Genomic DNA, 15,736 nt, shown 5'->3' with positions numbered 1-15,736 from the left:
TCGGTGTTCGGAACCCGCTTCCACCCCACCATTGCTCTTAAAAGCTTATGGTCTTCAACCCATTATCTCCACACTTGACTGGTCATTTCCTTTCCTGAGATGATCCCCAGAGTGTATTTTCTTTCTTCTTTTCCCTTTCATTTTGAGATAAATTTACTGAGATCTACTCCGTTTCTTTTATCATTTGCCAGTTTAATGTACATAATTCAAATTCTGTGCATATATTCAGAAATGTACAGTCTTCAACATAATTTCAAAACATCTTTATCATATCCCAAGGAATCCAAAACCCTTTAGCTCCACGATCTCCCCAACCATGTAAATGGAACCACCACTTGTAGCTGTCACAACTCATCTTTCCCAAGTCCCCACGCCCCCAACCCCTCTCCTTTGCTTGAGTCCTCATTTTCAGTGTTTTTTTTTCTGCTTTGATTTTCTATTACTTTAAAGTCACAAATCCTGTTGTTCATGCTGTCTCTTTTGCCCATGCCATCATAGTTTGATTACTAACATAATGGCCACAGAATGGGGGCTGTTTCCTCAATCTACATTCACTTTTTAATGCCATTTTTTTTCTGATTCAATATTCATTCAGACACCTTTACTAATGCTCTTGATCCCAGCTCTAACTTGCAAAAAATATCTATGCAACTTATCCCTAACCAATGACCTCCATTGATGCCTCCAACCACTTTTGTAGTCAAATGCTTCTATCTGCTGGAAGTCCACATATGCCTTGATCAGTCACCTCCCAGACATTCTACTTGTCCTTGCATGCCTTCAGTGTCCTGCTCTCTCCCTGGATGAATTCCATTTCCCCTTACTCTGCTTCCCAGAAGGCATAGGAATCAGGACTATTTTGGGGTCAAGACCTTGTCTACAATTTCATACATTTTGAAAAATGAAATCTCCTACAGAGGCAAGCTTTATGTGTTCATGTGATGAACACTGGGTAAACTCAATCAGCAAGGGTGTAAATTCAATAAACCTTCAAGATAAACCTTGACAAAACATTGGGGTGCAAACAGGTCTATTTTATTACCTTAAGACAAATGAAGGTGATGCAAATCCATAGACACTTAAATATAGCCCAAATGAGTCACACATAAACTACTGATTTAGACTGACAGTATGCACTATTTGAATTTTAAGAAACATCTGTTAAAAATGACTTTTATGCAATGCACACGGGGGTATATAAGAGGGAAAGGGAGGCAGTTCTTACATTCTCTTTCTCCCTGCTGGATAGTTCACTTTTTAGCCTTTGGTTAAGATAATGACTTCTGCAGGTGGCAAAGCAGCAGTACTCAAGAGTGCTGACCACAGAGGTTCATCATGCAGGCTGCTTTTACTTCAAAATTGCATGGAGTGCAGTCAACTCAGAAATGAACACAGGAGACTTGAAAAACAAAATGCGAGCAGAACAGATTGCATGCTATGCTTCCAATATTGGTCTAATGAGAAGAAAGTTATCTTGCAAACAGGCATGACACATAAGTACCAGAAATAGTTGTCTAAAATAAATGGTCAGTTTGTTGAGATGTTTTTAAATATCAAGATGAACAAACTTTCCACTAAGTTCTTAACTGGTTTTGTTGAATTTTTTTTATAAATTGCTTAGAAGTTACTCTTCCTCTGGAAGGGAGCTTGATGTCATATTTTGTTAAACTCCACACTACTTTAAAGATTCTTCCTCATATTCAAAGGATGAGAGAATTATAATAATTGAAAAGAATTTTGAATGATGAACAGAAAAATAGTTTTCATTAAAGAGTCTTCAGAAATTTGCCCAAAGAGGCAGACTGAATTGGTCCCTGCAGACCCAGGGATCCTGGCTCTGCTGAGATCATTGGGCTATTCCGCCCCCAGCCAGTGCAGAGTGCAGAGTGCAAGAGTGCAGAGAGTGCAGAGGTGAGCTGAATGAGTGGAGAGCAATGGGGTCCAGACCAGGCTGGTGAAACCCACAGAAACAGCTGACCTCAACATCCATCGGGGAACTCTTGCTCCCCAGACTGATAGCTGGAATACCAGCATGGGACTGATCCAGACCGCAGGAACATGGTTTTCAGTGAGGAAACCTCAGAAATCTACAGGACCTCATGTAGTAGTTCAGCACTTATCCCTAGCATAGGTGTGGACTTGGGAGCCCATTCCACATGGAGGAATACTCCCTGAGCCAAGACACACCTGGTTAGGCCTAGGCCCTATCCCAAAGGATATGATAGACTCTGACGACACCCTATGGAAGGCCTCACCATTCAGGAAGAGCAGAAAGGATATGTGATAGGTAGGGTTTTAGTTGGGGTGGGTGGTAGGGGAGGACAGGAGGGAAAAGGGAACTGGGATTGTCATGTGAAACAATATTGTTTCTAATTCAAATAAAAAATCTGAAAAAAAAAAAAAAGAAATTTGCCCAGAGTTACACTTTTTGCTTGATTTGCTTTGGAACTCACAAGTGTCTGTTGTCCTGCTCTCTGTGAACACTTGAAAAAAAAACTTTACAATGAACATCTGTATCCAGTGAAGAATATATTAGGTGTCACCTTTCAATTCTGTATATTTTAGTATTTTATAGCTTAGAAAGGTCAGGGTTTTTGGCTAAAACAGAGACTGGTATATACTTTATAATTGAATGGATTACCTCAAATGACAGGAAAATGGAGGGCTGAAAAGTTCTATTTTTAAAAATCCTTTAAATGTAGTATATTTTCCATCCAACTATTAAGAGTCATTTAATATACATTTTCAATGTGCTATATAATTGTAAGAAGTCAGTTATAATGTTTTTATGGAATGACACACTACTTCCCTTACATTCCACACATACCACTAACAGTGTTTAAGGAAAAGGCATCATACAATGCCACTTTGTTTGCCCATGACAAACCCATAAGAGCAGGCTATGAAAAATGAATTACAATTCCATAAGTAAAATTAACATGTAATTAATGATCTTCACAAATCATGTCTTCTTCATCTCGCTGTGGTCAGTGACTCACATATATTATAAACACTATATAGGGTGGCTCTGCAGTCAGAGCATTGTCACATTCTCAGCCCATGTGAAACCACATTTAGAGAATCAAGAGTGATGCATGGCATAACTGAACCATCTTGGAGTACCAGATGCTTCAGTCCACACATGTCATGGGCTTGAAGGTCAATTTAATTTACCCTGCTCTTGAAATCATATTATTATTTTCTGCATTAGTAGTAGTGAACTCTGATTTCACATCCTTTCAGTAATGACTGACAGATGGCTGGTAGATAGTGACCATAGAGTCTGCTGAGTACCATGGTTTGTCACTTTCCCTTCTAGCAGTAGACTGAATGAATGAAATTAGCATCAATCTTAGTATTTTTAGGGAGGGGTTGGGTAACTAAAACCAGCATGACTGCTCATATACATCCAATACACAATATCTTCCAGAAAAATGTTTAACATGGTTTCCTGAAAGATTGGCTATCAATCTATAAAATGTTTTAGGCTGGCACTACCTGAGGGTGGGGGCAAAGATTCCTTTATCTGCTACTGGAGAAAGAAGAGATACATTTTCCCCTCAAAATTACCAGGACTAGATTCCCAAAGAAAAGACTGTATCTAATACTCACTTTTGACATTTGGACACAATGCAACAGGTAGGAATGCTCACAGTATGACAGTACTACAGAGCACATGTTACTAGTTTACAACCCCCCCATCTTTTCTTAAACAAATCCACATAGTTAGCATATAGAGGAATTCAGCCTTTGACCTAGGCCTTCCAGGTTCAAAGTCTATGCTCTCAGCCATTTGGTTTGACAACTTCAATATTTTTTAACATATAGTGACTATTTCCTACAGCAGAGCATTTGCCCAAATGAAATTGTTACTGTTTTCTTTCCTTACGCAGAAACATCACAGAATGCTTTTTAGGAAAAAAAAAGATCTTGGGACTGCAGATAATAGCCTGTGAAATGAACAGGGAGCCTGCAACATGGTAGAGAAGGTTAATTAGCCATGTTCTAATGTTTGCATTGGAACACTGCAGAAGAAAGCTGGTACAGTACAGTTTCAACATCCAAAGATAATCTTGATGTACCAAACTCTACTCTAGCCCCTCTGCACCTCCAACCTAAATTTAATTTTAATAGTAGAGAACTCAAACATGACTTATTTTCTAGTGCAATACAAATTATTCATCATTTTTATAATAAGTACCTTATTTCAAATTACTTGATATTTTCAAGACCAAATTTTGAAGAGTGTGAGATAGAAATGTTGTTGACTTACAGCAAGAACATGAGAATCTTGGAAGGTAAGAACCCAATGAAAAGTTGCTCTGCAGAAGAAAGAGTCTCCTGTTCCAAGCTTACTGAACAGCAGCTTCGTTGATAGTAATAGCTTTAACAGAGAGATGTTTACTTTTTTAATAAATAAAAATAAAGTAGATTTTTAGAAATGACTGAAAACCTGAAACACATATCACTGTTTAAACTGGAAACCACTAAATTTTCTTTTCCATGCATGTACAAAAGTCAAAGAAGGGAATTTTGCCATAGTATCAACTACCAATACATTTTCTACATATAAGTGAAATCAATTCAGCATAACAGCTTTTGGGGTAACTTAGAAATTACTCAAAATCCCTAGGTAGATATAAATACATAAGTCTTCATCCTGAAGACCTATAGCCATTAATAAAAAATTTCAACTCTTTTTGATGCAAATAAGTCTTGACAAAACTCTTTTTTAGCACATAAGTCTTCCTTAAAAACACTGTACTAGTATCTTCAATTAGTATCATGGAACAAAACTAATATAAAACAAAGAGAAATTATCATTGAAAAATACGTAAAACTCAAGTAATATGAGCAATTTCTTAGTATATTAGTCTCAAAGTGAGACCAATACAATCTTGAGAAGTCTGCTACCAACCACGGAGTTAGATGTGATTAACTCTACATCATATGGATGACTGTTACTACCTGGGGCTGTTCATTACTAATACTCTTTGAGAAATGCTCAAACCAAGAATTAAAATTTTCCTCAAGATTTTCTGGCATAAGCTTTTGGTATTATGGTATATTGTAGAGACATAAATAATGGGTGAGTAATGCCTGGTTCATGAGTAAAAGGAACAGATTTAACAGCCTACAGTACAGACAGAAAACATGTGTTATTTAGTGTAGATGAGACCTGTCAGCAATGGGTAACAAGAGCCACCCTGGAAGGGGCAGCCCAGGACACAGTCTTACTGAAGATGGTGGGATCAGGACCCCTGCTCTGTCTTTTCTAAATGCTTATCATAAAACTAGTCCATGGCCCTAACTACTATCAGGAAATGCAGAAGAGCTACAGAGAGAATTTCCTGTAAGATACCCAAGGACATGTGAGTAGGTGAAAATAACACACAGTAACCTTCTCAAGAGTCATGAAAGTGACTTCAACTAGAATACTTCCCACAGAAAATCCAGTATTAATACATAAACAGAGGCTGAGTAACAGTTTACTATTGTATCTTTATCTCTGTCTAGAAGCCTACAATGATATTTAGTTTTGCTACTGATTAAGCAAGATGTCACATTGGAGACATGAATATGAATATTGGTCTATTAGGAAAAGAATCATTCTCTTATCCATCAAACTAACTTTGCTATTCAAGCATCGTAAGCCAGATGGTGGTGGTGCACAATTTTAATCCCAGCACTTGGGAGACAGAGGCAAGCAAATCTCTGTGAATTCGAGGCCAGCCTGGTCTACAAAGCTACACAGAGAACCCTGTCTCGAAAAATTTTTTTAAAAAGCATCTTAAAATAAATTGCCCCTTAAAAAAAATCCATCTCCAATTGACAGTTTATATAGGATTAGAAACATCCAAGTTTAATCACTGACTCTCCTTTAAAAAGCTTCTTTTGAAAGTTACATTTAAACAAGTTTCCTAAAATGGTGCCAGGAAAGTTCTGTGCATATATGACCCCAGGACAGCAAAACTCTAAAAGCTTTACATTTATGTTTCACTAAAGAATTTGGTGCTTTATATGGAAACAGAACCAACTTGGAAACCATCAATAGGACAGCTCTAGGTTCCAAGTACATAAAAGTTAAATGAGAGAGAGAGAGAGAGAGAGAGAGAGAGAGAGAGAGAGAGAACTATAGAGTAAGATATGTGAATATTTCTCAATTGGCAAAAATATGATAATTTTTAAAGATTTATTTATCATTTTTATCTATGCATATGTGTGTGCTTGTGTGAATTTATGTGTATCATGTACAGTGCTCACAGAAGCCAAGAGAGGACAATATTTCCAACAGAACCAGAGTTACAGATGGTGTGAGTGCGGAGAACCAAGCCCAGGTCCTCTGCAAGTGCAGAAAGTGTGCTAATTCTCTGAGCATTCCAGTTGCAATAATAAGTAATTTTACATTGCATTTACAAGACAAGTGCACACTAAGAGTTACTACTACATGTAAGAAAGTGATCTTCCAACAAAGTCATTCATCTGTTCTTCTCTCATTATTATACAAAACATGTTTGTTTTCCTATCTCCAGATGTTTTATCATTTTAAACAGTCTCAAGTGTTTAAACTCCTTTCCAAATTATCATGAAGGTGCTTGTCTTGAGGTCTAGTCTCTGTCTACCTCAGGAGAACTCCAGAGTACTCAAAGGTATATTCAATAATAGTTTTTTATCCCTTCAGGATCCTTTGTCTGGAAAGTTTCATAAAACATCATTTTCGTTTGCTATAACTACTAGTAAATATTTAACAAGATAATCTTATTCTTTGAAAATTCATCCATTTATAATTCTTTGCTTATTTATGCTTACTGTTGGCCTAAACTGACCCAAACCAAATCCCCAGACTCAAATTTCTTGGAGACTTAGATTCAGGGACCTGGAAAGGATATTAAAGAATATCCTCTCAACTCCTTCATTTATGGTTGAGGACAGCAAGCCCAGAAAAGATAGCTGAGTGACTGACTTTGGGCATGTTTCCTTCCAGTGGAACAACCAGAAGCTGAAGCCAGGTCTCCTGATGCTCAGAAAGGAGCCAGGTCTCCTGATTTCTAATCCAAGAATCTTTCCATTACACACACTGACTCTGTTCTCAGAGACTGTGTTGGGCTGCTCACACTGTTCAGACCACTTTGAGAATGATCACATTGATTAAACAGAACACCTTGATGACCTAGTCACCCGACACTGGGTCATGACTGTGTAATCAGGCTATGCTGTACTCACTCACCCTTTCCTCCTGTCCTAACATCTCCATGGTCCCTTGTTGATCACATTATTAATTACAACTCATTAATTACCTTCTTCATAGCAGTGAAAGATTTAGCCCCTAACAAATCTCATAAAAATTAATAATTCTACTGAACTTTATAAATGGAAAAATAACTCATATCATATTAAATATAACCCATGAACTAAGTAATATGTATATTTTAAATATTTCGTCTCACAAACTTGCAAAACAGACATAATGGATATCTCACAAAACAATGCACAGAGAGTTCAGGGCTAGGAAGAGGCAACTGGAGTTCAAGCATCAACAGATTCACTAGAGCCATGTTCTGAATTTCTGCATCACAATTCCAATGACAAATCATATCTGTAGCAGATGACTGGAAGTTAATAAATGATCAACTTAATAGTCATCAGTGTGCTCTGAAAAGACAGAAGCTAGGGAAGCAACAATTCTGTCTGATGAAGTTAAAAGTTCCTTCTTAGAATGAGTGGATTACTAATAAGTGCAAGTAAGTGTCTTGTTTGTGTTACAGATAGCCCTATGGTAAGGTGGAGGACATTGCTGAGGGGAGGGGATCCTGAAAACCTTTCTGAAGGGTATATTGCCTATACCCACATTTGGTAATTCTGGTTAAACCATAAAGTTGGTCAAAATGCAGTGATTATGATAAAAAGTAAGTACTTCTCATAGGTACTTAAAAAAAAAAAAAAGCACCTAAGTATAAAAGCCAGAGCAACCAAGAAAACTCTGCAAAAGGCTAATGGGTCCCCAATCTTTGCTAGGAATTCATCCAGAGATGTGCAGTATGCAAGCCCTATCTTCCTAGCTAAGTGAAGCCTATACCTTGCAGGATAACTTCAATGATAAACAGTATAGGAGGCTCCACACTGCCAACCACAGAGCACCACACAAACTCCTTATTCAACACTCAAATCTTCTATCCTGAAAACTCTATAAGAACCCACCTAAAGTTGTGACTCATTCTTCTCTGGGGAAATCTGTCACTGGTGATGCTGTGGCAAAATGTATGACAAACCTTTAAATGTACAAATCTGTATATACCCTTCATTGTTTTACTTTCATCCTTAGAGTTCCCCAGACAAAAGAAAAGGCACCATTAGCAGGCAGTATCATTTTCCTCAACAACAATGCTTTTTCAAAAAGGCACACTGAAAGGAAAACACAATTTAGTTCAAAGCTAAATTACTCTAGTCAACCCACTTGGACAAAGCATAGGCATTCTGCCTGAGTTCAGGCTCTCAGCAGTTTTGGAAGGTGTGCTGTAAAAGTAGGGCAAGAAAAACAGTTTTAGAGGCAGATTTCATAGAGCCTGCAGCACAGGTCAAAGTGGTCAGCTACAAACCCATGAGTCAAAAATAAATCAGACAAGAACAGAAACAGTATAAGCAACTTGACCGCAGATTTCCACATTCCAGTGCAGGATTCTGGAATATGAAACACAGCTAATGTGAGAGTCACTGGGAAATTCATTTAAATTTCCACAGGATTCGAGTTTCCCAGATGAAAAATCCCAATAAAGAAGGTCTTTCTTTCCCAGGTGTTGTCACATGCTGGGGAGAAGGACACTATGAGAGGAGGTGAAACACACAAGACACTGTTATCTTTGCTCACAAAGTGATATCCTATAACCTTACCTAATAGATTGGTTAACCACAAGGCCAAGTCTTCTTTCATTGGCAGCAAATTAGCTTCATGTCTGCTGGCCAGCCACTGGCTGTACTGATGCATATCAGACAGGCCAGGTCCGCTGCGAACCTTGGGGCTCAGGGCAGTGCACATCATTTATCCACTCTGCACACCTGATGCGGAGACGAGAGAGTAAGAGCTTTTCAGACAGGTTAAAATTTTAAAATTCCACCACTATGACATTGTAATGAGGCCCATCAATGGGCTTCCATGATGTTGGATCAGGTTATTGATTATTAAATCCAGGAAACATTATTTATTTTATTCTTTTGGCTCTCTTACTTTTTGCCAGCTACTTGATAACAGCATCAATCAAAGGTCAAGGAGAAAATCAAACAATAAATGCTTAGCTCATGTAAAACAATGTATTTGAAAAGGGCCAGCTTCAGGGGGCAAGAAATCCACTCTATGCAAACACAGCAAAATATGGTTAAATAGAGATGCTAGTGTCCGGTTTGTTGTTGTTGTTGTTTTAAGTCAGAGACTTCTACAGAATTTGAGTGCTGAACATGAGCACTAACAGTATTCCCACACTTTGTAGTAAACACTTGGCAATTGTTGGTAAGATGTCTAAAAGATTAAGCAGAGCATGCAGTTTGTTGGTGATGGAAAACTCATTCAAGGACTCATGATTAAAGTACTAAGTATAGGGTAGGAGAGAAGGGGTCTCCACTACAATTCTGAAAGTCATATAAATCCAAAGTCAGAGGGGACCAATAGCATCAGCAACCTGACTCCATGACATCACAGTAGAGTTAGGCTAGATTCTTGGTCTTCAAACCCCAAGAGCTCTTTCCATGAAGACACAGTCTGACAGAGTGCATTAATGAAAGACACTGTTCTGACAACCACTGCCGCTGGTGGCCTTTGCTCCTTTCCCATGATTTTCTCCATGCTCTGCATCCTCTTAATTTTGTTTTAGATATTGAGTTTTGTTTATAATCATTTTAGAGCAGAAGTTCTCCAATGTTTTCCATTGAAAATAAGAGTGGCAGAGAATTTGCCTAGCATGTTAGAGATCCTGTGTTAAAGCATAGCACAATGAAAAGTAATAAATGAAATAAGGTTATTTCATAACCCAATCACTTCACTGCACACATAGCACAAACCTTTATTTGAATCACAGAAAAAAGATTTAAATAATAAATACTTTAAAGTACGGAAATATATTTAAGTATTTAAATATTTAAGTTGGCCTTAAGTATATCATCTTTGTCTGAGTTATTGGGGGGGCAGGGTCACACATAACCCAACCCAAGATGGCCTCAAATGCTATACAACTGAGGGTGACCTTGACCTTCTGATTCTGCTGCCCCACCTCCTGAGTTCTGGGATTACAAGTGTACCCCACCATACTGTATATGGGGTGCTGGGAAACAATCTCAGAGCCTTCTACATGGTAGGCAAGCACTCTCTTCTTGAGTTACAACACCAACCCCTGTATGAATTATTTGTAAGATCTGATGCTACTTAAGCAAAATAACTATATTGAAGCTGTCATTTATCTGATATAAAATTGTTTCACTGTTGTTTACAACAGCTCAATCATTTCAGCTAGATTCTACGTCACCCTAACCATCTCTGGCTATACACCAGTACATGCATAAAAGGACCAGAAATATATATCAAATGACAATAAACATGAGGGTGTTTGCAACAGGCAAGTCGTTGGATGCATGTGACATCCTAGATATTTCATCTGAGCATTTCAAAATGAGTAAGTTACATGCTATCTTTGGGATTTTACTCTTTCAAATTTTGCACAGCATCCTTTGTAGTTATTCTCAAACTGTAATTACTTAGATTAATTTCTTTTAAAAATTTACTTTTAAGTAAATAATCTAGTTCTATTTTTTAATGAAAAATGTGGTTATCTCCAAAATCTTAGAAAAGACTATTGGGAGAGGTAGTAAATAAATAAAGTATATAATAAATACACAACTGAAAGATACAATTTCATTTTGATGTGCTTACACTTTTGACAATCTCTCAGTATCTGAAATGAAGCATTAGGAAGATGATCTGTGTTTATTACACCTTGTCATAAGCTTAGTTTGTTAGGGTACAAATTAGGATGTTGCTGCTGTTTACTCTGTCCTGGTTAATAACATCATTGCTCAGAGTTTCACAGAGTTCACTTCTGTGACTAAATATCAAAAACAGCTGAAACATTTTCAATCCCAATTCTTTTAAAATTATGTTCATTCCCAGCAAAACAATACCTCTGTCTGTAGCTAATGAGGATCTTATAACCTGTCAACATGCATGTAATCAATCATACATCTAAGCACATGAGCCATTCATTTAAATAACTAATTGAAATCTTAAAAGGGTTACCTCTAAAATGCCTCCTTCTCAAGACACAATCTCTCCCACTACTTCCCTGAAAGTGAGATATGGTCTCACAGTAACTCTACCTACACCCTATTGTGTGTCCTGTGACTCTCATTGAAGCTTCAGAGCCCTGTGTCGCTCTACAAAGGCAAGAAGACGCCTCGGGTTCTGAAGCTCATTGTCCAGCATAGAATCCATCAGGGGATCGCTTACAGTGAGCCTAATGGCATGTAACAGTTCTAGTGAGTCAGAGGGACACAATCCTTCCCCTCAACATTTCTAAACAGTGAAGTTGTTATTTTCCTTGACAGTAGCACCTTTATTTCCCATGCAATCTCTCTTGTGTCTCATCAGAAATGTAATCCAAACTATCTCCTTATATGAACAGATGCATCACTTTAAAAAGTAAAGGTAATTAAGCTGGGTTTATTTTGATATTTTTTACATAACCACAATTTTAGTAGAGACACTCAGTAAAAATGGGTCAGATTTTCCCAGAGCCCAATGTGAGAGAAAGAAGGCTTAATTGGTAATTCAAATACTATGAAGGTTACAGAACTATGACAAATACAGAGAGACACAGAGGTATTTTAACAGACCAGACTTATCTAAGTCCTGTCTAAAAAGAAGAAAGATGAGCAACCTAATTTTTCTTGCTCCATTATTTGTATTTAAAATCATCACTATCACTATACTGAGCACCACTCAGTGAGTCTCTTTAAAGTCTCCACCTTCAGGTCTTAGAATTAGTTGAAATTGAGCCAGGAGGTGCAGCACATGCCTTTAATCCCAGCACTAGGGAAGCAGAGGAAGACAGTTCTCTGTGTTCAAGGCCAGCCTGGTCTACAGAACAAGTTCCAGAACAGCCAGAGCTACACAGAGAAACCCTGTCTTGAAAACAAAACAAAACAAAACAAAAAAGAATTGGCTGAAATCAGATAGGAAACAGAAATGGACCCAGCCAGAAGGAATAAAATATGGAGTCTGAGGAATTAACTGCATAGTGAAGTAGATTCTGGTTGAAACGACTGAACTGGAATGAAAGAATGAATGGAAGCAAGAAAGCAAGCAAAAATGCACATAGAGGGGGAGGAGTAGGAAGGAAGAAAGAAAGGAGGGAAGGAAAAAGAAAAGAATAGAGATAGTGACAGTAGACAGTAGAAGCAGGCCTTGGAGGTAGAAAAGGAAAAGTGGAAGCGGGAAACAAGATGTAAGATGATCAAAGTATATTAAACATATTAGTTGTATAATTAAAAATGATAAAATTAAAAAGTAAAGATATGAATCACTTAGAAAATATATTCTAGTTCAACTTTTTAAAAAATTCAAAAGTTCATAATAGTTAAATAAAACGATAACTATGGAATTTGTCCTTTTATAATTTGCAATACATATTGAATGTGCCTAGATGAACTCTGGTAGATCCTAAAGAAAAACTAAGGAAAAGATTATGCCAGTTCTTTGGAGTACATTTAAAGTTTCTAAGAAAACAAAAATGTGTCAGGAGTACATTTAAAGACAGGAAATAAAATGATCAATGAGACACTGAAGAAAAAAAGTCAGGATAAGGAGAAGTTTTCATAGCTTAACAATGAAAGATATTTTCAATAAAAATTTTGTAATCTAAATATTTTAAAAGATCAATCAACAATTTTGTTAAATATTAAACCCAACCAACTGGAAAGAGTAAGACCTCAAATATGTGTACGAACGAATTCACTAAATTAGAACTCCGGCAAGCTTTCTGTGTCTGCACATGGGTAACTGAACTATAGGACTTGGGAAACATAAAAAATAAATCTTAAAGGGGAAAACACATTGAAACCTACACAAAATCCTTCAAAGATTGTTAATTTTCCCTTTCTTTCATAGTAAAGGTGACTCTGAAATAGCAATTATGGATGTGATGAGACATGGATAACCCCAAGGGAAGGAGAAAAAGTTAATGAGCCTGAAAGTAAAACATCACTTTTAAATGCTGTCTAGCCAAGTACTCCAGAATGCAGCTGGAGGCATGATTTTACTCTGAAAAAAAAAAAAAAGAAAGAAAAAGAATTCTTCCATGCCACCTAGAGGTGTGCTTTGATTATGGCCAAAATGGTTTCTCCCATCTCTAGAAGGCTAGCATGGCAGAAAAAAACATACTGCAGTAGTATACAGAAAATAAATTATAAAGAAAAAACAGGAGCAAAAACTAAAAAGTATTATACTACTCTTGTCTTCTGTGAGATTTCAAAATCTCACAGAATAGATAGAATATAGGAGATGAAATCCAAATTCCTAAAGTGAAGTAAGAGCTCTATGACCTAGCCATTTAGAAACTGCACATACCATTAAACTTTTCTCTTAGTATCTGAGTTGTTCACTGTGTACTGTGGACATGAGCATTTCAAAAATTGTGAAGATTCAACATTTATGACATTACTTGGCAAATATTTCAAGTTCAATGCAATCTATATGCAATCTAAATCATTACTATCACATGCCAAAATAAAACATCCAATGACTTATTTTGAAAAGAAGTTCTTTAACAAAATAGGATTTGCCCAGATAACTCTCAGTCATTAATATGAAAAGATAGAAGACATGGAAATGTCAACAGATAGAGTATGAATAAACAATCGCATGCCATTAAAGATCCAAAATTCTCTTCATATTGAGGATGTTGCACAAAAGCTTATGTGCAGGATTTTAAGCAGTAAAATGACTTTATATGGAGTTAAAAATGGTAACAAAGAATACTATACTTTGATATGAGTTAAGAATAATAATCTATTAATATAACAAGATTCTGTGCTCATTGAAACCAATAGGTGGTTAGAGATGCTACCCAAGCCTCCTTTCTGTCTCCCTCTCTCCCTCCAGCCCTCTTATCTCCTTTACAAAAAGCCACTAAAAGTAGTGAGGCCCAATGAATGTGCAGCCAAGAGTTCCACCTTTAAAGGCCTCTTCTATAATAAAGGCCTCACTTTTAACCAGTAAATTTTATGTGTTAAAGGTTCCAGACAAGGCAGAAACAAAGACTATAGGTCATTAAGACTGTCTTTTAAAATTAAAAACAAAACCAATGTGACAATCCAAAAACTCTTCCAAAAGAGAAAATGCCATTCTTGACCTAGACTTAAAGAATGAAAGTCCAAGGATGATTTATTCTACCTTCTGAAAACTTTATTGTCATGTGACTTATTTTGACCAACCAGTAACATCTCTGCAAAATGTAGATCCTCAATCAACTCTCAGGATACAAAATGTTTGCTCTTGCTATTTTTTCCTACTATTAAAACCATTTTCCCCACAGGTAATAAAATCTGATTATGAATTCAATTCCTCTTACTCCTCCCAGTTCCTCCCACCTCCTCTCCTGTTGGAATCCACTCATTTTCCGTCTCTAATTAGAATACTGTTTATATTCGATTGATTGGTGTTTTACCTTGGTTTGACTATGTAGCTCATTCTACACCAACGCACTATGTAGTTCACCAGCTTGGCCCACTATTTAAGTGCTCATGCATCAACCTCCCAATTCCTGGGATCACATGTCTACACCCTATTCCAAGTTATGAATTTGAAACCTTATTAAAAGTGCCTAATCAGAAAATAAAGTCCACAATTTAATCATAAAAGCAGTTTCAGATCTTGTAATGGGACTATAACCTCTGTCAAGTGACCAAATCAAAAATAAATTGAGCAAAATAACATACAACTTTATTTAAGTGACTGGAGAATAGCCTCAAAAGGCTCTTGGAAAATCTACCTGGAGAATTCTCATATATTCATGAGATTGGTAGCATAGGAAGATATTTTGCCCAAAGTAATGGGATATTCACACAGTCATTAAGTCTCTCTACCCTCCTTGTACATAGACGGTGTTTTAAACTCTTTAAGCATTTATTTCTTATTGAAAGCCAATTGATGACTTATTTTGGATAATACAATCTCTCTCTCTCTCTCTCTCTCTCTCTCTCTCTCTCTCTCTCTCTCTCTTACACATACACACACACACACACACACACACATACACACCTCTTTTTCAAGACAAAATATAAAAATAATTTTGGCAGTTGAGTTTTTTTTTAAGTCATTTATCTAAAAATCCTTCTAAACCATTCTCCCAAACAGGAAAGTACAGACTTTTAGACCTCTGCCAGATTAAACAGAGGCATAATTTGAGTAGAAAACCATCCAAAATCATTAATTGGAAATTATAATGGCTCACATTAAAAGTTTATATAAGTTGATTTGGAGAGCCTTAATTCATGGGAGGATTTGCATTTTGTTCATAACACAAAAATTATATTTTAACTCAAATGCAGGAATTAATTATCAGTATTCAGCATTCTCTTCAGATATATGCAACATATACATGTTCTATATATATATATATACATACATATATTTGCAATATAGATAGATGATAGATTCTTCATGTAGAGAGAAAATAGAAAATGTCAATTGGACTAT

At 36.7% G+C, this 15,736-nt stretch overlaps 1 protein-coding gene across 8 annotated transcripts in view; it reads right to left on the bottom strand.

Moving 5' to 3' along the window:
* Gas2 (growth arrest specific 2) overlaps nucleotides 1–15,736 on the bottom strand; it is a 158,128-nt gene that overhangs the window by 112,839 nt on the left and 29,553 nt on the right. For 7 of the 8 annotated variants that reach the window (XM_027410518.2, XM_027410517.2, XM_027410516.2 and 4 more), the window contains one exon: nucleotides 8,890–9,054. The exons of the other annotated variant lie outside the window; for it this stretch is intronic. In XM_027410518.2, the coding sequence (XP_027266319.1) occupies nucleotides 8,890–9,037 (148 nt within the window). In that variant the 5' untranslated portion in view covers nucleotides 9,038–9,054. The remainder of the gene's footprint in view (nucleotides 1–8,889; nucleotides 9,055–15,736) is intronic. 8 annotated transcript variants of the gene reach the window in all.

The sequence above is a fragment of the Cricetulus griseus genome, chromosome 3, assembly GCF_003668045.3.
Source record: "Cricetulus griseus strain 17A/GY chromosome 3, alternate assembly CriGri-PICRH-1.0, whole genome shotgun sequence".
NCBI lineage: Eukaryota > Metazoa > Chordata > Mammalia > Rodentia > Cricetidae > Cricetulus > Cricetulus griseus.
Note: the sequence above shows the minus strand (reverse complement) of the source record. Positions and strands in the feature narration are given on the sequence as shown.